General features: G+C 39.2%; 1 protein-coding gene across 1 annotated transcript; it reads right to left on the bottom strand.

Moving 5' to 3' along the window:
- Positions 1-555: 555 nt before the first annotated feature.
- On the bottom strand, positions 556-19808 carry LOC118251266 (transmembrane protein 68-like). Its single transcript, XM_035553242.2, has 7 exons — positions 19743-19808; positions 14416-14752; positions 12871-13035; positions 10961-11165; positions 3063-3124; positions 2529-2668; positions 556-690 (listed from the first exon to the last, which is right to left on the bottom strand). The coding sequence occupies exons 2-7, from the start codon at positions 14747-14749 to the stop codon at positions 586-588; spliced, it is 1011 nt and encodes a 336-aa protein (XP_035409135.1). The 5' UTR covers positions 14750-14752; positions 19743-19808; the 3' UTR covers positions 556-585.
- Positions 19809-27599: the final 7791 nt, after the last annotated feature.

A 27599-nucleotide genomic window follows, 5' to 3' on the forward strand; every position in this document is an offset into this window, starting at 1 on the left:
TGTCTAATATCTGTTTTAATGGGATTATTTCTCTTCGCACACATCTCTAGAAAAAGTGACCCAAGCAACATATCATTAACTAGAGTGAAACATTCTCTTCTCACACTGTTTTGTGTGAGGTCTGGTTTGTAAGGTACTGACAAGGAGTGCCTGCTAGACTGCAGTTCAGTGGGACAACACCTACCCTGAGATACTTTTCTGAGACTGGACTGTGAACAGCTCAGGAAAAAAAAACACAGAACTAGGCAAAACTTTTCAGACTTTCAGATGTATGTAAATATTTTTTCTTAGGAACCTGTCAAATACTGGTTACATGATTTCTTCTTGGTAAATTTAGCACTTGCATTGCTATTATACATAAGTTTTCTTGTTCAAGGGCCCACTCTTTCTGACTTCAAGAATATCCTCAAAAAGCCATTGACTGAAGGAGCTCACACAGGGGAACCTTCAAAAAGTTCTTGTTTTCTGCTCTTGAATCTGTAGAAACTTGTACATTAAACCAGTTAAACACCAATTAGTCATCACTGCCACAGGACATTGTTTTTTACTATATACTGTAAAAACAATGAAATAAACATAAGCATTCTAATCACTTTTACGATGTCTATCAAATCGGTCCATTAAAGCCTTCCATATGCTGCCTGGGATCGTTTGGTGCTTCTTTATCAAAGCCTGAACTGCAGTCTTTGTCTGAAAAGAGAGGAGAAAGTTGGCCTTTACATACCTACGTATGCAATAAAGAACAGTACAATCACTGACTTCTTGTCACAGTTTTAAAAGGTATCAGGCAATTCACACAGATCTACTTTAAGAAAAAGGTTCTCTCTTATATTGGCTAGTTATCCTAACAATGCTCTCCTTGGAAAGGAAGGGAATAAGAACATTGAATTGCAGTTTGGAGAGGCTCAAACTATTGGGACTTACCAAACCTGAGATTGACTATGTCAAAGTAGCCTTTAACATATGCAGACATTAAGCTTATGCAACTTCCACCCCTGAAGGTTTTCAAGAGCACAGGATACAACCTCACTAGTCTGATCTCATGCTGTGACCAGGACTTCGGACCTCCATTTTTCCTCCCCAGCAAGAATTCTTCTGGGTTTATCATACTCAGCACGCACATAAGACAATTCGTATCTAAATTCTGTTTACTTTTACATTATGTGAGATTCAAATGCAAGTTTGTGTAAAGGATGCATAAAATACTAGGTATTTCTGCTAGTGAAAAGGAAATAACCTCTCAGTTTTTCCCGATGTATTTAAATTTGAACTAAGTGGAGCCAAGTACTACAGTGATCTACGCCAGAACCACGGTAGAGTATCACTGGGAATATAAGAGTAGCTAAACTTTTCCTGACAGATTCAATTCCTGGCTCCTTTCCAAGGCTGTCAGCCTTGACCACTGTCAACCAGATGGCTGTCAGCCAGACCACTGCTCTCATCTCAAACACAATTTAAGTCTTTAACTAATAGGAGACACAGAACACCTAACACTTTTCCCACTGAAGTAGGTGGTCAAACACCTGACCAAGTAAAGCAAATCAATTCCATGCAAACTTTAAATTTCCCTTTTGCAGGTATACAAAATACTGTTCCCCCAAAATCCAGGAATATGAGAAAAAGAGTCTTAGTAGGAATTTTGTATGCAGCCTCCTAAGCCTGCTAAGAACAAATTCTACAGCTTGCTGGGACGGTTCTCTTGTAACCATCTGTTATAAGAACCTTTAAGAAAGAACCTTACAAGAAACCTGTCTTTCTGGTTTCACTGTTAGAAAGCCCCGAAAAATCTGCTGTGGATACTCAAATAATAAATAAATAAAAAGCAATGCTAGCCTTCTTGCATATTTTCACGACATCAAGGTGGCTTTTAGATCACTAATTTCTAACCAGTGTTTTGATCTGTGTATTCCTAGACAGTACCAGATTTTTTTTTTAAATAAAGCCCTCTTTTCATCTTCTATGAAAAGTACAAGAACGTGCATTTTCTGTAAATTAGTATTTTGAAAAATGCCTAAATCCTGGATCTATAAAAGTTATGTTCCTAGGCGCCACTGATTTCACCAAGCTGTAGGTACTCAAAATATTTTTGTATTTTGGAAGAAAATTTTTGTTGCTGATGTTTTTCCTTTTGAAAACTAGACTGAAGCTCTTTAGAGAAGTTTCTCAAAAGACATTTGTTCTACATGAAATTTATTTTCCTAGTTACTGAAAACTGAACTGAAAACCTAGCTTATATCATTTCAGTTATCAAGGTTATCAAAAGCATGCAAGAAATAAAGTTAGAATTCCCAGGAAGACAGAGCTCACATGCTTTGAAGGGGTAAGGGCATCCCAATGAACTATTACTACGTCAGTACATACTGGTAAGTATCCACCCGTTTTATAATCCTGAAGCTTAACTACCTATTACTTCAAGAAGCTATTAAAAGGGTACTTGTCTTTTTTCAAGGGTACAAAAAATGGTTTCAAGTGCATATATAATAGAGGACAAAATGTGTAGTTCAATATTGCAAGTAGAACCAACTTACCTTTTCAACTAACTCATCTGTAGTTATATTTGGATCATAAGGGATCGGCTCCCCTATATATGTGCGAAATTTAACTGGAAGTCCTCCGTATGGAGGAGTAAATGGCAATCGTGTACTTTCATACAATTTTCTGAAAAATCCTGTAACAGTTAAAGGAGGAAGAAGTGAAATTATAATCATAGGAAACAATAGAAACTTGAAATCTGATGGATTTGGAAGACTCCTTAAAAATGCATGCTTTATCTGACAATCAAGAAGAAATTACAGGATTTAGGTAGCTGTTCACCAAAACAAAGCTTAAGCGAATTAATAGATCACTAAAATAAGACTTCATTAAAGAACCAAATCACACAGCCCCAACCAGTTACACAAGCTAGTTCAATATTTGAGATACCTCTGACCCCCAGCAGGCATGTTAGAAAAGCTAAGTTACTCAGAATCTGAAAAACAAAGTCCAGAAGAAAAGCGAGCTAAATTTAAGAGAAAAGTGGAGGAAACATGCTAAATACTTAAATATATATTTAAGGTTCTTACTTCGTTCTTTAAACATCCTGTATCCTTCTCGTACATTTTGAGTGTACATTGGAATGGATGGGCTATGGAATCATGAAAAACATAAGTAAAATCATTATATCCAGGTTGAATTTATGTTTTAGTTTGTTAATGCAGCTAAAAAAATGACTTGAATACAGAAGATAATCATCAGTTGTTCAGGTAGCAAACATGGAATTTTGTTATCACTGATATACTGAGAGCTGAGTAAAGCAATGGCAGTTCATTGTATATGGAACTTGTCTTACATTCCTGCACTGGAACTTCTGATCATTTATCAATATTCACATCTCAGTTTGGGACACATTTTTCTTAGGAAGGTATGGACACACAGACAGTGCATCACCTGCTGGTAGCCAACAGTTTGCCAAATGTTTTCCACATCATAGGTGATCATGACAGAGGCTCAGACTTCTGTTCTGCCTGACCAAGGCAATAAATCACCACGCTTCTTCACACAGGCATTAAGTGCATTGGCTCCGAGTTTTATGTCTTTGAATCCTTTTTGAAAGCCCATCCTGGACCTCAGGAATCTTACCTAAAGACTGTACCAATGAAACTGGTGTGTTTTCAGAAAATTCTGGTAGACACATTTTTATTTTCCCAAATGAAATAAAAAAAAGGAGTAACTGAGTAAAGCATGTTGAATTATAACAAATAACTATTTTTTTGCCATGATGAACAATTATATATCCTCTTTGCAATGATTAGGAAAAAATTATAAATCGAGCAATACAAATTTTGTGGATTTATTAAGCATCAAGTATGGCCTGAAACTGTCAGCTTCACATAGGTCACTGATAGAGGAGATCTATATAAGCCTGAAAAATTTACAAAACTCACACAATTGATATTACTTTTAATGACAGCTGCTATTTAGAACACAGAAAAAAAATATACTAATGTGACCTTTTCACCAGTTAGTCTGCTTTTCATTCATTATCTATGAAATATATATTTGTTTATGTGGGAGAAGACATTAAGCGGAGCTAACCAAATTATCAAAGTTATTTATTTTGCAATGTGGAAGTTACCTTTAATAAAGAGGTACATTGTTTAGTATATATATTTATGGAGATAACCCAAGGTTGTACTCATTGAAATACTGGGAAGAATTTTAGTTTTCATAAATGTTACAAATACTATCCTCCATTATACTATTTTTAGAAAGCTAGTTTTTAGTTGAATTTAGAAGTGATTAAAATTGAACAGTTAACATCCCAAGTAAAGGCATTTTTAGAGACTATCACGCTAGTCTGCACAAAAGTTTTTACTTCTTTTTCCTATTAGTAATTGCATGTTTTAGCTAAAAAGATTAAATATTGTGCCATAATATTCCAACAGACAGGGAAGTCCAGACTTCTTTCAAGCAATTAACTACTACCTGCTCTCTTGAGATGATATTATGACACAAGAACATGACTTTATACCTTTAACTCCCTCCCCACCTTCTGAATGTTCAAACCTACAGCTACAAATGTCCTTGAAGCACATCCTGCCTACTACAGCAAAGCAAACAGAAAGTGAGCACACACGCAACGTAAGATGCACTGTTCTTTTGGGACACTTAGCTGGGAGGGGCAAGTGCCAGGTTGCAGTTTCTGCTCTCAGAATTGCTCTTCTATTTTTCTTTCAGAGACTTACAGTATGAATACAGCTACTTACAGCACTGTACAGCTATAGCATGGAAGTCCACATGGAGAATGGAGAATAGTAGCCCATGTAAATGAACTGCTGTTGGTGTAAGAGTTAGCCCTGGTTTCACTACTGTGATGCAGTGCAGTACTTACCTGTGAGCAGGCAGATGATTAAATCCTTGGGTTTGACTTAAGGATTGTTCCAGCCATGCAGTATCAGAATCATTTTTCATTTCTGATGTTTTAAAGGGCAACTGAATCAACACTCTCGTAGCAAAACAGAAAATTAGAAGAGCAACTTCAAAAATACAATTTTTCTGAATGTATTAGTCCTACTATGATTGTGCTGTTAGAAAGATACAGAACTTCAATAGCTGTTTACAGCAAGGTATCTATATCTGGGGCAGGCAGGCAGAGAAGGCCTAGTGATTATTTGGTAACCTCTCAGCTGCTGGTTCTTTTTTCTCACAGTTATTTTTAGTCCATCTGATTGGCTTTTTTGGATGCAGACTTACATCCTGATTAAGTCTGGCTTTTCTGCCTGTGCCTTAGAAGTGCGTACCTTGAATAATCTGTGTTAAACTGATATTACATTAGAAGCTTAAAAGTGAACTACCTTAACATCCTGCTGAAAGTCAGCAAGTCAGTGTATCAAATAAACTCCATAACAGAAACCAATTTATGTTTCCCAGCTCCCACAAACATTGCTGTTTTTAAGTCGCCATTTTTGAGGAAAGTGATACTGTTTTAAAAGGTTTATATCTTTCCCTTTGGATGTACATATAAAATGTAAGTGGGAGTCTTAAAAAAAAAAACACACGTTATGCATTTATTGCAGTATCACTGACTGAAACAAAAAGTTTTGTGATTTCTCTGTCTAAAGTTAAAATCATGTGTTGTGAATAAGAAAGTGGTCAGCTCACAAAGTGTTGCAGAATGCAAGTGGGCGTTCACATTTGGCTCACCTCATCAGTTTCTCAAAGTAAGGTCTCACCGATGTACACACAATATAACAACATCATTGGAAGAAACTTCTAGAAATCCCTTGGACAAATAAGGCAATTGTATGTCCTCATTTACCTGGACACTACTGGACAGTGGTTACTCTATTCATGGCCTACTGCGCTACCGTCCTTAGGCAATTACAGAACAAGAAAACAAGTTCACTTCATTATTGCAACTAAAAAGACAGACACATGAGATGCCTGAACTTGAAAATCATATCTTGCAGTCTGCAGTAAGATTTCATAGTTTGCAGACAGACTAACAGTGATTGTATCAGTACATACAATTACTTTTTTTCCCCTGTATCATCCCTTTCCATTCTTTGGAACCATATTTTGAACATGTTGTTGAAATTACTTCTCTGAAAGTGATGAAAGAATGCCTTCATACTGTTAAGAATCACTACCATAGAGCAGAAACCACAGAAAAAAAAAATAAGAAAGAAAAAGACCTAAGTAAATCCAAATAAAGAACTCAAAGCAACGGGGATCGTTTAACGAGGGGGAAAAAAATTACACATAGCAAAAATATCAAAAGTATGTAAAGCTGTGGTATCAAATCCTTCAGAATAAGAAATTATCATAAATTAACTCTTAAAAATAATCAGTAATATCTTCTAAAGTCATAACTACTGGACACTTTAAAGATAGCACATTAAGTTTCTGCTATTAATTGAATACTGTATGCCTAACATTTAAAATGCTGTGAAGTCAGCTACCAAAAACACTTAAATATTAGGAACAGTGCAAGAAAACATCTCAGGCTGTAAGGAAACTGGCAAGCAACTACGACAGTCACTTGCATATAATGATCAGCTGATGAGCTGCAGAGAAAGTAGCAGCATTCAGTCACTATGCTGATAAAACCTGGTACACGTTAAATATAAGATTGTGCCTGTAAAAGAGCACAGTCCAACCCATAGGGCTGATGAGCTGAGAAGCAGTAACCTATAGATTTAATTTGCCATGCTGGAACTGAGCTGGATCACACCCAGCCAACTCAAAAAATCACTGAATAGCTGAGGTGGGAAGAGACTTCTGGAGATCATCCAGTCCAAAATCCTTGCTCATATTGGTTAGCCTCCAGCATGTACTGGTGCTTGGGGTTAGTATCCCCTATGAGCAGGACTTGGCATTTCCCTTTGCTGAGCTTAATGAGGTTTCTGCCTAGTCACTGCTCCAGTCTCTCAAGGTCTTACTGGAAGGCAGCACAGCCCTCTGGTGTATTGGCCACTCCTCCCAGCTTCGTGCTATCAGAAAACTTACTGAAGGCTTGCTGAAGGTACACTCTGTCCCATCATTCAGATCATTAACGAAGGGTTAAACAGCATTGCTACTGCACCAGTGACCGGCCTCCAGCTTGACTTTGTGCCAGTGATCACCACCTTCCCAGCCCAGAAGTTCAGGCAGTTCTCAATCCATCTCACTGCCTACTTATCTAGCTCAGATTTCCTCAGCTTGTCTATGTGGACCTTGTGGCAGACAGAGTCAAAAGCCCTACCAAAGTCAAAACAGACAACATCCACTGCTCTCCCCTCATCTCCACACCAGTCATCTCATCATAGAAGGTCATCAGGTGGCTACTGCTGATCACCCCCTTGCACTTTGTGTGTCTGAAAGTGGTTTCCATCATTAGTGGCTCCATCATCTTCCCTAGGAACTGAGGCACACTGACTTGCCTGTAGTTCCCCAGATCCTTCTTCTCACACATCCTGAAGACAGGTTTGATATTTGCTTTTTTCCAGTCATCAGGAATCTTTCCTGATCCCTATGACTTTCCAAAGACAATTGACAGCTGCCCTGCAATGACATCAGCCAGCTCCCTCTGCACTCATGGGTTCATCCCACAAACCAGACTTATAATTAATTCCTCCTTTTTCTTTCTTCATCCTGTGCGCATCAGCGTACAAGCACTTCAGAGGAGCACCCAAAGCACGCCAATTTCCCAGAAGCAGTATGAGAGCTTTCCCCCAACACAGTCCTATAGGTACTTCCTTATTTGCCTGCCTGTGCTCCGGATGAGCTCACTTCAGCAATTTTGTTGATTACCATGTCCCTACTGTTTACATCACCCTCGACCCTTTGCTAAATGGGCTTGTCCACCACTTCCTCACCTGACTGTTGATTACTCCCTCCTTTCCCCTTAATCCCTAGTTTACCATCACCAGTTACAGGAAAGCAGGGCCTCATTACATCGTGACAGCCTCCAACTAAATACTAAACATAATTCTAGCATTCTTTTAACTTCCATGTGTGTATATTAAGTTATAGAAAAGAAAGAAAACCAACGTGTTTGAAGCACTATTTTTATAGGAAATTTACAAACAATAGTTCCTGCTTATCTTTTACCTAACTAGATTCAAACTGTTATTTGGCATAGATAAAATGCAGGGATCCTCAGAAATGAAGGCTCCTCCCCATTAGCCCACCAAAGTTGAGGCACAGACAGTTGAGGCACAGACAGAGGGTATTACTGAAGGTCAGGTCACTGACATACCTAACTTCAATTGATACAAATATATGTCCAGGAAGATCATGGATTTACATTAAGTAGTAATATTTTCCTTCTCTGACCCTGTGTAAGCAGGGTAGTTACACAAGATGAAGTGGAAACTGAACGGGGAAACCTGCAGGCAAGAACTGAGGCTGAAACTACATTCCTTGCTTGCTTTTCGTTAACTTTTCCAGAGGAAGAACTGTTAAACTTCTATAACATTAAATAAAGAATAAGAATGTGTATTCAGATATGCAAAGTTATTTCTGTCTTGAAACCCTCCTGTTCAAGTAATCTATGCCAGGTTTGGAACTGCCACATAGTTATTATGAGTACTGTAAAGTGTGTTTGGTTCTCAGTTGATGGCTACACGGTATGTTTAATAAACTCAAAACAAGATGATTTAGTCTTCTTTTGCCTTCAGCCATGATCCAAGTATTAGGAAAGTACATGGATTGCTACATTACAGAGCAAGTTCTGTTAGTTTAGACGAGTCCATCCCCAGTCTTGAGTCAACCTATGAGACTGGTTTGACCAGTAATGGAAAGGATGCAGCAAGGGTAAGTAGGAGCAATCAAACTCCAACTTTGTCAAAGGATGGACTCCAGTTAATACTGTGGCGTAACTTCATATACAATTTCTTATTTATGGTTAATGTTGCCCACTCTAGTGTTAAATGCACAGCACTTTTTTTTTTTTTGGAGTGTTTTGTTATCTAAGGTATTTCTGGTCAAAGATCTCCAGAGAAATAGCAAAGATGCCCAAAGTTCAGTGGAATCTGCAAGTTAATTACAGCAATGCTCCCCATACTGAAATCCAGGTGGCACTATAAGGTCAAAAATTGAATTAAACACTTTTAAGTATTTAAAAAAAAATATATATTACATTTAAGAATTATAATGTAAGGTCACAAGTGAATTGAAAACATCTGGCAAAATATTATTCAAATGGTTGAGGCAGCTTGAAAGACACATGAAAATAAAGTGAAGCAAAATCACTTGTTGAAGTGATATCTCTTTCTGACTGTTCAAGTATATTATTAATACAGAAGAGGAAATACTATAAGGGAATTCAAAATGCCCATATGAATTTGATTGGGTTTATCCTATTCAGATTCTGGTATTTTCTAGTAGTGGTAGAGTATAATATATGAAGTATTTTGACTAACATTTACAAGTCCATGCTTTTTGACAAAAGGGTAAAGAGGGGGAACAAAAGCACAAAAATGTGACTTTTAAAAGGCCACATAACAAAGAGATAGAAATAGGACTCCAGGTCTAAAAATACTTTATCCATTGAATAATCCAATTCCTCTAAGTTTTTTTCTAGAGTTTTGTTACCTCCCATAAGATTTCAAAAGACAGATATAGTTATGAAGAAACATTAAACTGAAGCATGCATTTTGCAACCCTAGGTACTTTTTAGTAGGAGTTTTGGCACAAATAATGTCATGGGAAGAACTCCATTTCCTGTAAAAATTCCCTGTAAAAATTCTCTTATATAGATGGAAAAGGATTACATTTATTTGGAAGGCCAAAGAAAAGCACAGGAGAAGATGGGGCATTCATAACAATGTACAGAAGAAACTTATGATTTCACAATTCCATGAGAAAGTACATCCAGGCTTCATCTATTCCGCAATGAGCTGTCACACACACAGTGCTAGGTGTGCTAAGTCTAAATTAAGAAAGAAAATTGGTCTCTAGTTTTGATGATAGGAAGTGGCAGTTAGGAAAGAGACAGTGTTGCTGCTCTTCGAGCTCTATGCCATCCCAAATAAAATTATCTGCTAGAGTCTATATCAGAGAAAGAGTTTCACATGTGGGAGTCTCACAGATGGGAAAAGTCAGAGCCAGTGGTGGAAGCTCGCATCTGTAGATATCATCCATATGGAAAATCTAAATGAAACTGTGTCCATACATATATTTGCACACTGTGAATCAATGGAGACACTCCTCTAGAGGAAGAAAGATGATGCTGAGAATCAGACATCAACACCAAATACATTTTGGTGCTCTGTGTCTACTTAGAATTAATTCTTGTCTTGTACCATTGTGCGCATTTGCAGCTGGAGGGTATTAAGTTCCACTTCTGGTTTAGTATCAGCCAAAACACATGCAGCTCTGGTACTCAGACACTATTCCATGATGCAAATGAAAGCATGGTAAGTGAGGGAGATAAAAAAACTGCCTCAGAAGTGCACATATTATTCAAACTCAAATGCTAATGTAGACACACATTGTGTTAAGCTGATGCAATCTTTCACAAACATGAAGAAAAGTAACGGCGAGGACAAATCCTGGAACCTTTCAGAATATAAGAAAAGAATGTAACAATAAGATGCTAAAGAGCCACAAGAGAATGATCAGGCAGGTAGAAGTAAAAGAAAGATAAAGTTAGAAAATAAGTATAGTAGGATAAGAAAAAAAAAACACACATTACAACAACATTGTGAACGACCACAGTGTAGATTCCTGAAATACAGTCAAGACATGTTAGATGCCCGCAAGATGGAACTGTAGAAACAGAACTGAAGAAATGAAGCTGTTGCAAGGCATCCAGGAAAAAATTCTACACAGTTCCATTAAATTCATGCTCCCTATGGTTATTGTGTTTGAAGAAGGTGGTGGGAAAAGAAATCTGTACTCCCAAATCTCTCCTTCTGTATGGAATATACTCCAATGTTTCTAAACTGCATTTTATAATGAAACTTGCATGCAATAAGCATAACCTGGGATTGGTAACATAATACTCACCACTTTTGCGTCTAGAGCAACCTGAGCAAAGCCTTTTCGATTTCCCCACATGAGCTGATAACTTTCATCGCTGAACAATGCTTCTCTAACTCCACCTGGTGATATAGACACCAGGTGACCATTCTTCAGTGCACTGAGACACTCCTCCCTCGTACCTGGCATAACACCAGTCACTTCTAACAGTAACTTGAGTCCTGTAATAAATAAGTAGCATGTAAGAACAAGATTACAGCTAAACAAAAATCTAATAGCTGTGTTTAGACTAAGGCAAATTTGTACTAAGTAAATAAAACATGTACAGAGTAAATATTGGCTAAGTGACAGCGTTTTTGCCCAAATGTTATGAAGATAAAACAGTTTATCGAGAGCACCACCATAACCCAATGCCTACATATGCTCTTTTCCATAATTATCAAACCAGCAGCTATGCAACTGAGACTTGTGCTTCATAGCTAGATATCCAAAAACAAACATCTAATTCTTCCTCCTGCTTTTTAAATAGGTTTTAATACAGAAGAATTATCTTTTTCAGTACAATACAGGTTATTGCAAAAACACCTAACAAACACCTACTTTTAGTGTTCTTTTAAAATGTAATTTTTAACATAAACATTAAGGTTTTTAAACTGTAAAATTGGGTGTTCTGTGGTTAAATTGCAAACTACTTGGGTTAAATTGGGCTGCTGTATGACTCTTTAGATGCATGAATGGCACAAGTTAAGAGGACAGTTTCAGCATTGCACAAACCAGTGAATGGTTCACACAGTTTATGACACCAAGTTGGGTGGAACTGTTGACCTGCTTGAGGGCAGGAAGGCTCTATAGCAGGATCTGGATAGGCTGGATCAATGGGCCAAGGCCAACCGTATGAGGTTCAACAAGGTTAAGTGTCAGATCCTGCACTTGGGGCACAACAACCCCATGCAACACTACAGGATGGAGGAAGAGTGGCTGGAAAGCTGCCTGGCAGCAAGGGACCTGGGGGTATTGGCCGATAGCTGGCTGAATAGCTGGCCAGCAGTGTTCTCAGGTGGCCAAGAAGGCCAACAGCATCCTGGCTTGTATCAGAAACAGTGTGGCCAGCAGGGCTAGGGAAGTGATTGTCCCTCTTTACTCAGCTCTGGTGAGGCTGCACCTTGAATACCGTGTTCGGTTTTGGACCCTTCGCTACAGGAAGGACATCGAGGTGCTGGAGCACATCCAAAGAAGGGCAACAAAGCTGGTGAAGGGTCTGGAGAACAAGTCTTACGAGGAACTGTTGAGGGAATTGGAGTTATTTAGCCTAAAGAAAAGAAGGCTCGGGGAAGACCTTAGCGCTCTCTACAACTGCCTCAAAGGAGGTTGTAGCAGGGTGGGCTCTTCTCCCAAGCAATAGTCTCTTCCAAGTTTCTTCGACCAAGCAAGAGGACAAGTAGTCAGAGTCAGTATTACAGAGCCACTCTGACAGTAAGTTTTTCAAACAAGCTGCGTGCCCTACTCCAGGCCTTGTTCAAAAGTATAGTTTTGACATCATACCCCACTGCAATGTCTACCCCACACAGAGGGTAGGCAGGTAATTAATATCCTACCATTTACCAGACTCTTCTGCACTCATAGCCCATTGCTGATGAAGCAGCATTAGATTAATAACATAGTCCTAACCTACACTTTCTAATGAAGCATGACATTTCATCCAAATACGTCTATTTGTTGGCTTTGGAGTGTCTATCAGTATTTTTATGACCTTTCGCTTACCAAGCAGGGTATTCTACCCTGTTTGGCTTTCTGCATCTACCAGCTTACCCCCCAGTCTTTTAGTTTAAAAGCTGCCTTCAAAACATAATAAATATTAATTCCACAAAAACCAGCAGCGGTTTGATTGAATTCATGATGCCTAAATACAAAAGAACATGTTCTTACCTGGTAAACGAAAGACAAAGTGATCAGCTACTGACAGACAAAGTCTTTTCTTCCAGAGAAACAGCCTAGATAAAAAGTAAAGGTAGTCTATGGGAATAGCTCCGTGGTAATAAACAAGAATGCCTGGTCCTTCTGGTAGGTTTTCCACACCATGAAGTTCATAACCTGTTTGGGATATAAAACAACACACCGACAATGACAGCTGTAAATTATATGGCAATTTAAAACATTTTTTACTGTCCTTTATTAAAGGACTTCCATAGAGTTGTAAAAGCCTATGCAGTAGCTTTAAAAGAATTACATTCAGGATGGAATTTTCAGTTAACAGCAAAGAGAAAGCTCCTCAACCACCACCTACTCAATGGACTAATTTGTTGATCAATTTAATCATCAGATCAGACTTTAACCTGACATTGAACCAGAACTGTTGACCATTAGGGACTTTTTCCACCTCTAAGTGCAATAAAAAACAAACAAGAAAACATTATTATACTGTTATGACTCTCATTCTCCCAATTAAACTGCTTCAAACAGACAAGGCTTTCCTGTAACATGAAAGTACAAATTTCCAATCTGTATCAGAATGAAAAGTTTGGAAATAGATAACCTTTTAGGTAAGCATTCAAGTTAGGCAAAGTTGGGCTGGAGACTCTTTCATTGTGTTTTGACGTAATAAAAAGTTGACCTGGTTCACAGGCTCAAGTCCAAAGCAGAATCCACAAGAATCCCAAATCCCAAATGAGACTTCAATGCATTCACTTAACAAGGGAAGGGAACTTCCTCATAGGCATGGACTTCTATAAATACCTTTCCTGGCTCTTCCTACATTTGATGTAGGTTTCAGGCGGAACCAGAGTAGGAAGCTAATGCATACAAAGGCTTGAGAAAGCCACAGCTTCTACTAACTAGAAAATCTATTCCACTTGGTCTGCCTTTATCTCTATCCCTGCTATAGCTCCTTTCATAAGCCATTTGAAGAGGAGGACAGGGATGGTACAGGCAGGGTCCTAGCAAGAGGTGGAGAAAGTTTTAGACTGCAGTATACTTCAAAATTACAGGAAAAAGTTGTGAGGAAGGGTAGCAACACAGATAGCCTGTTATTCTTATCCTTAGGGCAGCAAATTAAGTCTTGCTAATAGTCTTAAACTACGCCTGTGGTAAGAATGGGTACCTAGCTTGTGGCTGAGAATTTTCCTAGGGATTAGGGTGTGGTGAAAGTGTCTAAAGGTTAAATATAACAAAACTGAAAAATCAGATTACTTGTAAACTCTGCTACAGTACAAACAGAAATAATTAGATACCACATTTTTCCATACGGCTCTTGGAATTATTTTAAATTTTCATAACAGAATAGTTTTCTCCAACTAAAAATACAGTAATTACAGTTCCAAATAGTTGTTTTGATCATATAAGCGGGTTACAAACAGCTACTCAAGTGAAAAAAAAATTTACTTCCCTTACAGAGAAGTTAGCAGAACTAACATTTACACCATACCTCACTCAGAATTGTAATTCAAAGCTTCAGGCAAGTCATGTCACACTTACCATGCCATATTCTTGCATATATATCCCAAAAGCTTGCCACAGTTTTTCTTGCACTATCCCAAACATTACTCAAGGGATCTTTTGCAGCTTTTACCTCATCATTCCTCTGATATATTAAAAGCAAAACATTAGTAAGGTAAATGAAAAAGAGGATTGTTAAAGGAACAATAAAAAAAATTAACATTGCACTAATTGTCAGTGAGATGATGACCATGTGGAAAAAATATTTCTTCAGGTATTCCACAGCAGTCCATTCTTCCAGTATGTAAGCAAGGCAGCTTAGGTAGGTCATAGGTAGCTGTCCTGAAGCACAGGATTCTTTTCTACCTATCATTTCCTGCATGAGAAAAGGGGAAAAAGTTTAATTTCTCTGATTATGAAAGCTTCTCATTTAGAGAAACAATTTACTGTAGAGGTACTTGATGCCTATTTTGTTATAGCACAGAGTTATACACTTTGTCTCTCTCTGTCATGTTATGATAGCTGCTTTCCACTATTGCCTGTAAAGAGCGATGAGATTATCATATACACTTACGGATCTTTCTATACTGCTAGACAATAGGGACTCCTGGTACAATGATTGGAGTCTGGAGTACAGCCAGGAGATCAGAAAAGCAAGCTACACACCGTATGAACACCTTTCTTTCCAGCAGACCTTCAAGACAATTGAATGCTCGAACTATCAACCTCTGGAAAGTTACCAGCTACAACAGAAAGGCATTTTTACATTAAGCTCTTGTAGAATCCTAAATGAAGGATGAGGACCCATGGAACACATCCAGTGTCAAAAACATTTATCTGTGTAAGATTTCTATGGTTAAGTGACTTAATTTTTAGAAACTCAGAAGAACGTTAACAAGTGCTTTCAGCAGTTGGCCAATAAGACTGCCACCAGAGGTCTGGGCTCTTTAGATCCTCCTCAGAACCCAGCCTTTGGTTCTGGTTCTGCTCTCAATTCAGTAGCTAGGTGAGGGAAACCAACAGAAGAGCAAGTGACTGAGCTAGAGGAAGAGCCGGCAGGAAAAACCCAGACAACTGTGGCTTCTTCTGGAGGGCAAGAGGTGACTGGGACAGCATTTGCTACTGCTAGCAACACTATAAAAAGCAGCTCTTCGCTGCTGTTCGCCATCCATACAACCACGCCAACAAACCCTTCTTTCAGACTTTCCAGGCTCCATTGGCCTAGTGATGTTTTTGCCCCAAATGCAGCTATTTCCTTAGGCTATTCCTGCACCTGGCTACCTGCATTACAGCAGGTAACGGTCTCTCTGTAGTGCAGCAGCATTACAGCATCTCTTGCTTGAAGTCTTAAGCATTAGCCAGACATTACAATCATATTCAGCGATTCGTAACTGAACACAGCTTTTATTTACCTTAACCAGGTTACTTCTTGTTTAACAAGCAACTTTCCGGTCCAGCACCGGAACAAGTACAAACAAGAAACAAATCACAGCTGCCACAGTCAGTGCCAAGACCATAAAGCACGGCAAGCCCAGACTCTTCTGACTTCAGCTGGCTACTTGTATGAGCAAACCTGTTCTACAGTACCGACTGCAACTCCCATCTTTTTATTTCTCTGAAGCACTGGATAAAATACTTAGGCGACCTGGTGTAAAGCATAGCTCCGGTACCACACCAGCACACCAGCTCAGCTCTCCAGGACACAGGATGGCTTCCAACCCAAAGAGAACAAACACAGTAACTGTAAGGAGAGCAAACTAGGAGCGCGAAGGAAGCAAGCACTGCTTTAAATCATGCTCAGCATGTCACAAACGAAACCTACATGATAAATAACATCACTAAATTAGCAGAGTTGTTTATATATGGATGACAGGTGCCTGGCTCAGATGCACCAAGATCTAGAAGTTCTCACTGGAGATAGATTTTATAGGTACCATGAAAGAAATAAAAGCAGCCGTCCACATGATTTGGATATTAAAATCTCTACTTTGAAGGTGTTTAAGAAGGATAAGGCTGATGGTGTGGTGCTACTCTATAGAAAGGATGTAACTACTTGTTAGAAGTTGGTGATAAGAATAAGGACTACAAATCCTCAGTGCTTGTTAAGTGTGCTCTGCTGAAAGGGCCTAGGAGAAGGCAACGTTAAGAGCTTGTCTCAGGCTACCGAATCAGAAGTATTAAACGCTGCTGGGAATAACTCATTCAAACCTGTAACATGGGGTGAAGGAAGGGATGTGGTGTTGTTATGGAGGCTTCGGACTGGGAACAGAGACTACTACAGCCAACAACATAACTTAGATCTCCTTGAATTTGGAGATAAAGCTTCCATACAGATAGTACGTATACTGATAATAAAGTAAATATTTCTAACTGCTGTATGATATGAAGATTAACTTGAATATATTGAGCATGTCAATTGCCAAGTTCCAGTCTAAGATTAATATGTCCAGGTATCTTGTTGTACCTAACATCCTTTAAAAAAAAAAAAGAAAATCATTCTGACCTCATTTTTGGTAATCCTCAAATCACTAGGGAAAATCCAGAGGAATGGAAGAGATTTAATATTACTCCAAAGTCCCCCAACACAAGTAACTACAGTCTCAGCAGCCAGAGAAATCACCAGCAAGATTACTGAAAAGCTGGTACGGGACAAATGTAACTGATGCCACTCATTGCAGTTTTGTGGGAAATGACCTTGCAAAAAAATGCACCTCACTCCTTTGAGGGGGGTGAGAGATTTCTATCTTGTGTAGGCTTTACATGAGCAGCTGCTCAGAGGCAGCACCCACCTTTCCACCACCACTCTCCGCATCTGGCCCTGTCTGCAGCAGTACCAACTGGCTCCCTGCTAATAAATAAATAAATGCTGGCACAAAGCAAAGCCACTACTGGGAGCAGCCCAAACCTAACCTGGCCTACAGTGATTATGAAAGTACATTACTAATGCCACTTGACATTTTGTTTTAAAAAAAAAAAAAGCTCATTTTGACATCATTCATTTCATATGTTAAGTGACACGACACGAAAGTGGCAGAACGCCCATCAAATGAGAACTGATTCTGTATCCTGTATTATTTAGGATTTTCAGAATTTTCTCCTAATATTAATGGGATGTTACATTGATCAATGCAAACAATGTAACATCCCACTGATTCCTTCTCCATTTCACTTTTGATGTAACAGAAAATGACTTGCTGGATGGAAGACTACTGTATTTAATCTTGTTTGCTCACAGACTACAGTACAAATGAACATTGATTACTTATTCATTTCTGATTTGAAGTTTAATACACACTGAAAAAGGCTGTAGAAAAAAAGAAATTCAAAGACTTAAGTGTCCAAAAGTAATTTTAAAAACCTACAAAATAGGTATCAGCAGCACAGTTGACTAAGGACACATGAAAGTAGTCTGGCACACGTGGAGTGAGTTAACTTCACACCTAGGTGAGAAGGTGGCTAGGATACAAGCAAGTTCTACATCATTCCAGTTGAATCCAAGCCAGAGCGGGAAAAGTGACTGAAAAATTGACTAAGCGAGAAAACAAGAAGGAGCACGGCTTTTTCTGGTAGTTAGGATGCTCAACCAGGTTTCAGTTCCAGCTCCCATACTTCAGTTGTGCACTTCCTTAAACATTTCATAAGGAAAAAATGAACCATCAGCAGGGTTTCAACCATATGATGTGAGTTTGAGTCCACCATGCCGAATGTATCTCTCCATACTACCTGTATAACAAAGGCCTATAACAGGACAGGACTTCAATTGTTGTCATGTCCTACTGGCTAGCTCTCACCAGTCCCTCGCTGAGACCACAAACACAATTTTGCAGCATCCATTCTGTCCAACACTACACAGAGAACTTATTACATACCTGTTGGAGTGTATGTTACAAAGCTTTTACTAAAGACTTGCTTGGTTATGCACTGCAGGACAACACAAGAGGTAACAACACATTTACACATAACTGCTGTTTCGCCCCCAAGTCTCAGAATTTTAGGGAAAAGTTTCTCTTCCGCTTTTATCAAATCTGAGCCAAGAGCAGCTTCCGTGTTCTTTACAACTGAACAACCTGTAAAAAGCTAGCAAATGGGCATAGCGTTTTGTGAAAAACATTTTTTAGTTGTCTTGGTATTTCCTTATCTCATCTAGCAAGGGAGATGAAGCGTTACTGTTCTGAGTGATCTCGTTGTTCTTTTAGAGAACAACATCTATGTTGACATACAAGATGTTTGTTTTGGCTCCACCTATAAAGCATATCAAATTCCAGAGTAATAGCCATATCGACAATGTAGAATTACAGGTGATGTCACATGGAGACAGAACTAACATCTCCCTACTTATAGGGGAGCTCCCCTTCCAGCAGGAGACTCCTGTAGCACACATCATTCAGATCCCCAGCCCTTGCTGAAGGAGCAGTTGACAATAAGGATAATTTTATCAGCTAACATTATAATTCCAGGGAACAGAAGAACAACAACAAAACTGTCACAAGAGACATGTGGCAGAAAAAATAAAACCTTGCAGTTGCCTTTCAACCTCAACTAAAGATCTGATGATCTTGGTCTCAGTGCTCAGCTGTTTGTTCCTGGCAGTAAGCTCAGCAGATCTTAGTGTGACGAGTAGTGTTAAGCAGCTGGAGACTCTTCTGCATTGAATTTTTTTGACACCTGCTCTTCTGTGGCAGGCTCTTACTCTCTATTCTGCCAAACTCAACCGCTCCATTCACAAGGGAAGCAATAGATCAGTTCCAGCTCTACATCTTGCCTCTCAATGCAAATAAAATTCAAGTTTTGTGTTTTCCAGAATTTTTATGGCAGTTCCATAGAAAATAATTCTTTTGTTGTTCTCACAGAGACATCACCTACTCTTCTTGCCACATAAACCCACGTATCTCATATGTTGCTATGCTTCTACAGCTTTCTCTTAACTTAATGGATTAGCAGCACATCCACCCCAAAACTGAAGGCACCATCCCTCCAAAGTAGGAAACTACCACCCTGTAAGCAATTTCAAAGCCCAGTCCTTGTGCTTTTGGTAGATATTCGACCTTTTGAAGCCACCAAGGGTACCTAACCCAGCAGATTGCTTCCCATCTACTCTCTTAGTACTCAAACACATAGAATCACAGAGTCGTTAGGGTTGGAAAAGCCCTCCAAGACCATCTGGTCCAACCATCCCCCTACCACCAATGTCACCCACTAAACCATGTTCCCAAGCACCACGTCCAACCTTTCCTTGCACACCCCCAGGGACGGTGACACCACCACCTCCCTGGGCAACCCGTCCCAGTGCCTGACTGCTCTTTCCGAGAAGAAATGTCTCTTAATTCCGACCCCGGCCGAGAAGCGCCCCCCGCCGCCCCTCTCACCTGCCCGCGGCAGCACCAGGCACCCCGCCGAGCCGCCCCTGGCCCGGGATAAGAGGCACGGCCACCCCCGCGCTGAGGAGAGGCGGGGCTGGGGCTGGGCCTGTCAGCCCCGGCGGGCTCCGTGCCCAAACCTCCATTTTTAAACCGTCCGGGATGCGGAGCCTGCCGCCGGTGCTGTTGGGGGCACCGCTGCCTGCCGGGAGGAAATGGCCTTGGGAGGGCATAGGCAGGCGCCCACCCGCCCTCAGGGCTCCCCACAGATGACAGGCGGCCCAGCCGCTGCATCCCGCCGGTGGATGGGGTTCAAACAGCCCCGGGGAGCGGGTTTCGGGGTTCGCCACACCGGCCGTGAGGGGGGAGCGCCGCACTCACTGCCTCTGGTGGCATGCCCTCGGTCAGTGCGTGTTTTGCATCGACTGGGGAAACTCACGTCAGCTGTTGAGCTGGGAATGTGCAAGGCTTTCACAGAATCATCACAGAATGGCTTGGGTTGGAAGGGACCTTAAAGATCCCCTAGTTCCAACCCCCTGCCATGGGCAGGGACACCTCCCACCAGACCAGGTTGCCCGAAGCCCCATCCAGCCTGGCCTTGAACGCCTCCAGGGATGGGGCATCCACAGCTTCTCTGGGCAAAGGAAAAATTATTTTAAGGGCTTAGAACAGGATGCCAGACAGACAAAGGGTATAACGAAATAGAAGGCAGTCAAACCTTGCTGTTATGGCTAAATTAAGCAGAATACTGTTTTACTATTACTCATTGTATGGCTAGTATGACAGAGGTCATATTTAGGCAGATAAGATCAATAGATACCAATTTTTAGGTTCAGGAAAGGATTAGCGTGACCTCTTTAGGACAGGTCCATTAATTTGAGTTGAAACTGGGCAAGAAATTCAGGGATAACAACAATTTGTAAATGAAGATGAGAGGAACCTACAATCTCGTTTCCTTAGTGAACACCAGTAACATATATATATATGATATATATATATATATGATATATGATATATATATATGTATATGTATATGATATATACATATATATATATATGATCAGAGTAAACTTCTTAAGACTGAAGAGGCTTCTAAGGGAGATTTCAGAGTTTATCTTTTCCATGGTAAAACATGCTGATTCAAGACTGGCATGGGTCTTGAAGGCAGGCAAAATAGTCTGTCAGCTGCCATTCACAGTGTGGCACTGCCGTCACCCTTTCAGAAAGATCCACCCAGACTTGAAAATGCTCAGGGAGCTAAGCAAGCATATTCAGTAACTCCGTGAAGAGGTTTTGGAATGCTTGTCCAGCAGGATTTATTCCTAAGGAGGATTCTTCAACAGACTCCCTCCAAACTTTTGAAATCTTTGGATTCAGCTGACATGAGCAGACTGGCTTGCCACCTGCACTTCAGAAGATGCAGAGGACAGCAAGCAGTGCTACCACCTGACCATCTCCTCATATACCCACATTTATCAAAATGCTGAGACAGAAATTGCTGTCTTTGCACGAGTCCCATGAGATAAAAAGTTATGTCTGCAGTAGATTTCTTCCTGCCCATACATTAGGCTATAGCTTTGGTTCAAGGAAAGTAGTCACAAACCTGTGGAAAAGCATTCACCATTGATGCTTTTCTGCTCGCTTCTGGCTTTTATGGGTCAAGACAGGTTAACAAAATGCAGAAATAAAGTGTTAAAAATTATAAAAGTATATTTATGCGGTCAGTGCAGATAGAAAAAGGGTTGTATGTAACACTTACTGGCCAATGCAAAATCTAGCTGAAATGAAGTAATTTGTTCTGTTTACATGTGACTTGTTTTCTTGTATTTGTGTGATTGTACTGTCAGGCAAAGAATCTGCACAGAAATGAAAGAACTAAAAGTACACTATTGAAAAACAGAAGTATAATGAAATAACAACCATGATAACATGAATATTGAAAGATGCGTTGGAATAAAGAGTATTGAATAGCACTGGAATGGGCTACCCAGAGAAGCTGTGGATGCCCCATGCCTGGAGGTGTTGGATGGGGCAGGTTGGATGGGGCTTTGGGCAACCTGGTCTTGTGGGAGGTGTCCCTGCCCCTGCAGGGGGGTTGGAATTAAGGGATCTTTGAGGTTCCTTCCAACCCAAGCCGTTCTATGATTTTATGATTCTATAAAAAAGAATTTCATTGCTGTCTTTGCTATCCCTCTCTCTCTCTCTCTCTCTCTCTCTCTCTCTCTCTCTCTCTCTCTCTCTCTCTCTCTCTCTCTCTCAGAGTAATCTTGAAGAATGGTTGGAAGTTTTTTCAGTTTTAGGGATTGAGGCCTGCAGCAGCATATTTGGATATGAAGGGAGATTTCTGATGGCAGATAAACTACTCTGAGGGATTTATGTTGTAACATGAAAATAGAATTTAGGAATTCGAATCTCGTGGAATGAGAAAAGGTGTTAAAGAGATGCAAAATTTCAACAGGCTGAAATTGTAAATCAAATAATGGCCTAAAATTATAAAAAGACATTTCCAAAATAATTGTACAAATAGCTAGTGTGCAATGCATATTATCATGAATATGAAGATTCTATGAGAAATAGAGGAAAAAGAATCTCAGTATAAGATGCTGTCTCTTATGAATCAAGAGCATATGTTAAATGAGGAAAAAAGTAGTCAAGATTTTGTACCTTCAAAACAAAAGTAGCAACCAATGAAAATGAGAGAGAAATTAAAAATTAACATGGCTGGAAAAGTACTTTAATTTTGAACAAGGGCAATAAGATGGAGCAAAGGCAGATTGATAGTAAGGATGAAAGACTGGAAAGTACAAAGGTGGAAGGAAAAAATAATGTTCAGCAACTGTAAGGATAAGACAAGTTAGTTTTCTTTGTCTATACCAGAAAAAATGTCTAGCAGATGCAATTGCAGGCCAAGTAATAAAGATTTTTTAGCAGCTTCATGAAGTTAAGAATACCTGATAACTGAAGAATAACAAATTTAGCACTGATATTTGAGAAAGTAAGAACAGAACAATTGGGCGTTACCTTTATTATGCACTGCACAATAACTTTCAGACCAATGTATTTTAAGAAAGCAGTAATTCCGGATGTGGCAAGATGGTAAACTCATGTCTCATTTTCTAATTGTAAATCCTACCAAGCTAACACAATCTGTCTTTGCCAAAGAAACTAGGCTAAAAAAAATAAAAAATAAAACAAAAAATAAAAAAGGAAATGAAGATTCATCTATCTGAGCTTCATGAAAGTTTTTGATATGTTATCTTACAGCAAACTGAATGTTTTGATATTCATAAAACCTGCCTAAAAGGGTGACAACAAACTGTATTTAAAGATGTTATAAATGGCGTACCTCATGAATAAATCATAAATGAAATGATTAAGCCATGTCAGCAGTATAAAGAGAGTGGACTAATGAAATTTACTTGTGAGCAGCTTTGTAAGCATCAGTACAAAGAAGAACTATAATATTCTATGGGCAGATGAACAATCTTGATAATGAAACAATGGGGGGAAAAGTTATTTCAGGAATAACTGCTAAAACGCCACGGTTTAAGAGTGCAATGGTGCATACCATTGGTAAGAAACATATCAGTGGAAGCAGATGAAGAGAAGACTGGACTATACAAACCAAATCACACCAGTGGCAGAGCTGCCAACTTGTTGAAATCATGGAAAGGATTTTATTAGTAACCTTAGGGTTTATCTGACAAGATTTTCCTGTAAGATTAATGAAGAGTTATATCCTGTGTAGAGGCTGTAACCATGGAAGGCATTACTGAAACATTCTTTAAAATACTGTATTTAAATGCATTTCCTTCCTGTTTATAAAGATTAACTTAGATTGAAACAAATACATAAAAATGTCCAAAAGATGACAAGGATGCAAAAGCTTGTCTTAGGAATTAGACAGGCATGTGTCTTGTTTTGTCTGCACCTAGCAAAATGAAATTTCAAACAGGGCATCGCTGTTGTCTTTATATAATTTTGGGGGTAAATTGGGAGAAAAGTAACTGAGTTAAAGGTCAGCTGAAGCACAGAATAAGTGAGTTTTAAGTCTGTAAGTTCAGGTATATTATATTCAGGTAAGATTTCTGGCAAGAAGAAGAAAAAGAGGAGAAAGAAGAAAACGAGAAGAAGAAAAAAACTGTTTTCAGAAGTAATGGAGTTTCTATTGCTATTTGTAAATCGTATCTAATAAATAGGTTATGGAAAGCTGGAGGTCCTGTTCTCATGTTGCTTACAGGACACTGGAGGTGAGTTGTTCACTGAGCTGGCTTGCTTTGCTGAGTGCCAGCTCTCTTACATATACAAGACCATGAGAGCTGTTCAATTTCTGCATTTCTTTTTTCATATCCTCAACCTCATTATTCTTCTTTTTCAAAGCTGTTAATCTAGGCCAACTGTTTCCAAATTCAGTGTGAGCAGATACAGTTGTCCTTAGCCCACTAAGGCTAGAAACATTTTAAACAGTGCAGCTGGAGTTTGGCACTGTAAGGAAGTGTAACCCATCACTATATAATAGGTTTTCATCCTGCCTTGTCATGCATACTTTGTTAAAGGTTTTCAGCAAATCATTTTCTGATAGCAGAGATAAGTGGCAAGGAATTTTTGAGTCTCTTCCAATTTCTAAAGAAACCTTGTTCCTTGGCAGGTATCGTTCTATTTCTTTTCTTTATATGTTAATATTTTGTAAATCTCCTCTGTGTTCTTTTCCAATGTATCTCCTATCTGCTGACGCTCAGATCAGTTTCCTTCCCTCCCTGTCCTTTACATCTAATCTGTCTGCATTATTCTCAGTCGCTATTTCCCAGTGCTAGTTCTTAGACTGAGATTCTCTCTCTCCTTTCCACAGCTCTGAATCTTCTGTTCTCAACATTAACCCATCTCACCTGAACAACCCCTGCCTTGTCACCATCACCTAGGTTCCTGGTTTCTTTGCTGTTTATCACAATGTCACCAATGAGAGCTTCCCTCTCTGATTTAATGCATCCTTCCCAGGACCCCTTCATGGACCCCCAAAGCTGTTGGATCTCCCCACCTTTATTACCAGGAAATTCCACTGTCCATTCCTAGCTCTTTTATGCACTATGGATCCTTTTTAAAAAAAAAGACTGCTCTCCAGCCTCCTCGTCCATCTTCATCTTTTAAACCCCACTGATGTTTCCCAATCCCCCAACATTCCTTCCCAGAACCTCCACTAGTTTCTTGTACTCCTCCTTACCTCCAGTCTCCAGGAATTCAGTTGCTTCCATAAAATTTAGTTGCCTACACTGATAGTCTTGAGCTATTCTTGTGCCTAGAGGTAGCAGAACTAGGATGAGTTGTTCTGTTTAGATGTAGTCTGATCAATGCTATATATTTTGACAAATTACAGTATATAGAGAGGACAGCATCTTTGTAAGTATTTAGATATTAAAACCTGACCTTCTTTTTAACATAAGTACATCAATTTAAGTTTCATAGTAGGTCAGCTTAGACACAGGTCAGAAATATAGCTGGTATTTTCCTTGCATTCACTCCAGCTTCACAATGGAACAAAAATTTAGCCTTCGTGTCAATGGCTAAAAGCTCAGTTATCATTTGCTAAAGTCAACCAAGAGCTGAGCATAGATTGTAGAATAGAAATACTTCATTCTTTGCCTCTAGATTGTGATGATTACATCCCAACCTGCTGTCAAAAAGGTTCAGAGAAGAGACATGAAAAAAATCATCTCAAATATACACGGAGATTAACAAATGTTTGCGAAAGCTACATACTGTTTTCTGGATTGCAACACTTGTGCATGAGCAAAAACATACATACGTAGTTTCTCTGACAACTCATCACCATTCAAGGCAGAGACAACCAAGCCCAGTGCTGTTGTGAGCAGTCAAAAAACTAGTGATAACCATAAGTATGCATCTTTTAACAGGACTGAAGTGTATCTATGCACTTGCCCTGTGGTGATGTTGCTGATGGACACTTATGCATATTACATGGCTATTAACTATTATGTGTACCTGAATACATGGTAATTTTCTAAACTCATGCATATGTAGACACAGGAAAAAATGGCTTTGTCAGCTCAGACATCTTGCCTGTACATAACGTTGTACAGTTCATACCATGGCTTGGCTATAGTCAGGACTGAGTTCTCCACTTCAGAGCAGTCTAACTGAAGGGCTCCCCTGAAGGGCTCCATTGCTCTTGAATAATTTTGCACCACCACAAGCATTATAAACCTTATTCACCATTGAATCCCAATATAAACATTGTAATATAATTCAGGTCCTGATTGTCAGGAGGTTAGGCAGCCTTGCAGTAGTTGTTACTTCAGTTAAATACTGTAATAGCATTCTTTTTATTGCAAGCTGTTGAGTGGGAGTATATGTAGCAATTGCTTAAGTGGAGTAGAATGTGCACAAATGAAAATGAAGTAGATTAGCTGTAATATCAAGTGTGGGTGACATGCCTCCTTTATACACCCTTGCAGTTTGCCCGCGCAGGATGTACACACTGAACAAGGCCAAAGAGTTATAAAATCTCACAGGAACATGGGTTTTACCGAATGGATCAATTTAGGATGTTTCACCAATTTAAGAGGAAAGTGCTTAAGACATTATTTGGGTGTGTTGCTTTGTTGCTTTTTTTTGTTTGGTTGGTTATTTCGTTTCATTTTGTTTTGTTTTTCCCTCTTCTTTTTCATCTTCTCATGTGCTATCAAGTTATTTCATTTGGACGTTTATGAAACTGATTAACATGTTTTTTTTTTTTTTTGAAATGAAAAATGTTTTTCTCTTCATTTGCTATCTGAATTCTCATCTTAACTAAACCACAGCACAAATAAAAGGATAAAGCCTGTTTGAGCTTGTTGAGAATCTGTTTGAGCTTGTTGAGAATCTGAACAGCAAAGAACATGTTTCTTTTCATAGAAGAATATATTCAAAGAGAAATGAGAAAATATTGTAACTTTATTTCAGGTTACAGGAGTGTTTCATTCATGAAGAAAAAGAGAAACCATAAATTGGACAAACCTCACATACAGGACGATGGGAAGTCAGAAGTTGTAGTCAATTTTCTTACTCAGGCAGCGTTTCCTATGATAGAAAGTACAACAGGTTAATGCCTGCATAACATGCTTGGACCAGAATTGGACCACTAATACATCTTAACAGTTATTCAATAAACCACCCTTTCACACAGTTAATTGCAAAACATTTTAACTATCTTATGTTTTCATATATTTGAGGCCAGGATTTTCTATCACTAGTAGGCCAGAGTTTTGTGTCTCCAGTCCTGGTAACACAAAGAACTGAATTCAAGCACACTTGAGAGACTTAAAGGGCAATGGCAATGATCTCTGCTATCACTCCACAGAAAAAAAATGCTGTCAAATCCTTTTATTCGAGGAAAGGGATAGACAACTCTCTATGGCCAGAGCAGAGACACGGTTGCTAAAGAATCACGAGAAGAGGACCGGAAGGGATCTAGAGAGGTGATCAGGTTCATCCTCTTGCCTGAGGCAGCGCCTCTGTGTCTTCATAGATGTTTGTCTATCTGAGTCTAAAAATAATCTGGTGATAGAGATTACCCCTCTACACTTCAAGACTGTTATTATTATTTTGTTGTGATTTTCTGTAAAGCAAACGTGTTTCAGAAGGCAGAAAATTTGGGAGGTCCTTTGCAAGGGATTTGAATGGTGATGGATTAAGGCATCTTAGCATTGCATTAAAATTAGTAATAATCACAGGTGCACATGCATTTTCCTCTTTGCAATTTTAGATGTTCAATTCCTGGCACGTGAAAAAAATAATGGGAGCTCTTCAGGAATATGTAAAATGGAGTAATTTTTGGGAAAAAAAAAAAAAGACATTAAATCGTGCTTTCAA

This window comes from Cygnus atratus, chromosome 2, assembly GCF_013377495.2.
Source record: "Cygnus atratus isolate AKBS03 ecotype Queensland, Australia chromosome 2, CAtr_DNAZoo_HiC_assembly, whole genome shotgun sequence".
In the NCBI taxonomy this organism is placed as follows: Eukaryota; Metazoa; Chordata; class Aves; order Anseriformes; family Anatidae; genus Cygnus; species Cygnus atratus.

Excerpts from the sequence above, each read along its gene's own strand:
- LOC118251266 (XM_035553242.2), bottom strand. The coding sequence starts at position 14,749 with ATGATAGGTAGAAAAGAATCCTGTGCTTCAGGACAGCTACCTATGACC. Across the intron at positions 13,036-14,415 it reads ATATGCAAGAATATGGCATG|GTTATGAACTTCATGGTGTG; the intron begins GTAAGTGTGACA and ends TATCCCAAACAG. Across the intron at positions 691-2,528 it reads CAGATGAGTTAGTTGAAAAG|ACAAAGACTGCAGTTCAGGC; the intron begins GTAAGTTGGTTC and ends CTCTCTTTTCAG.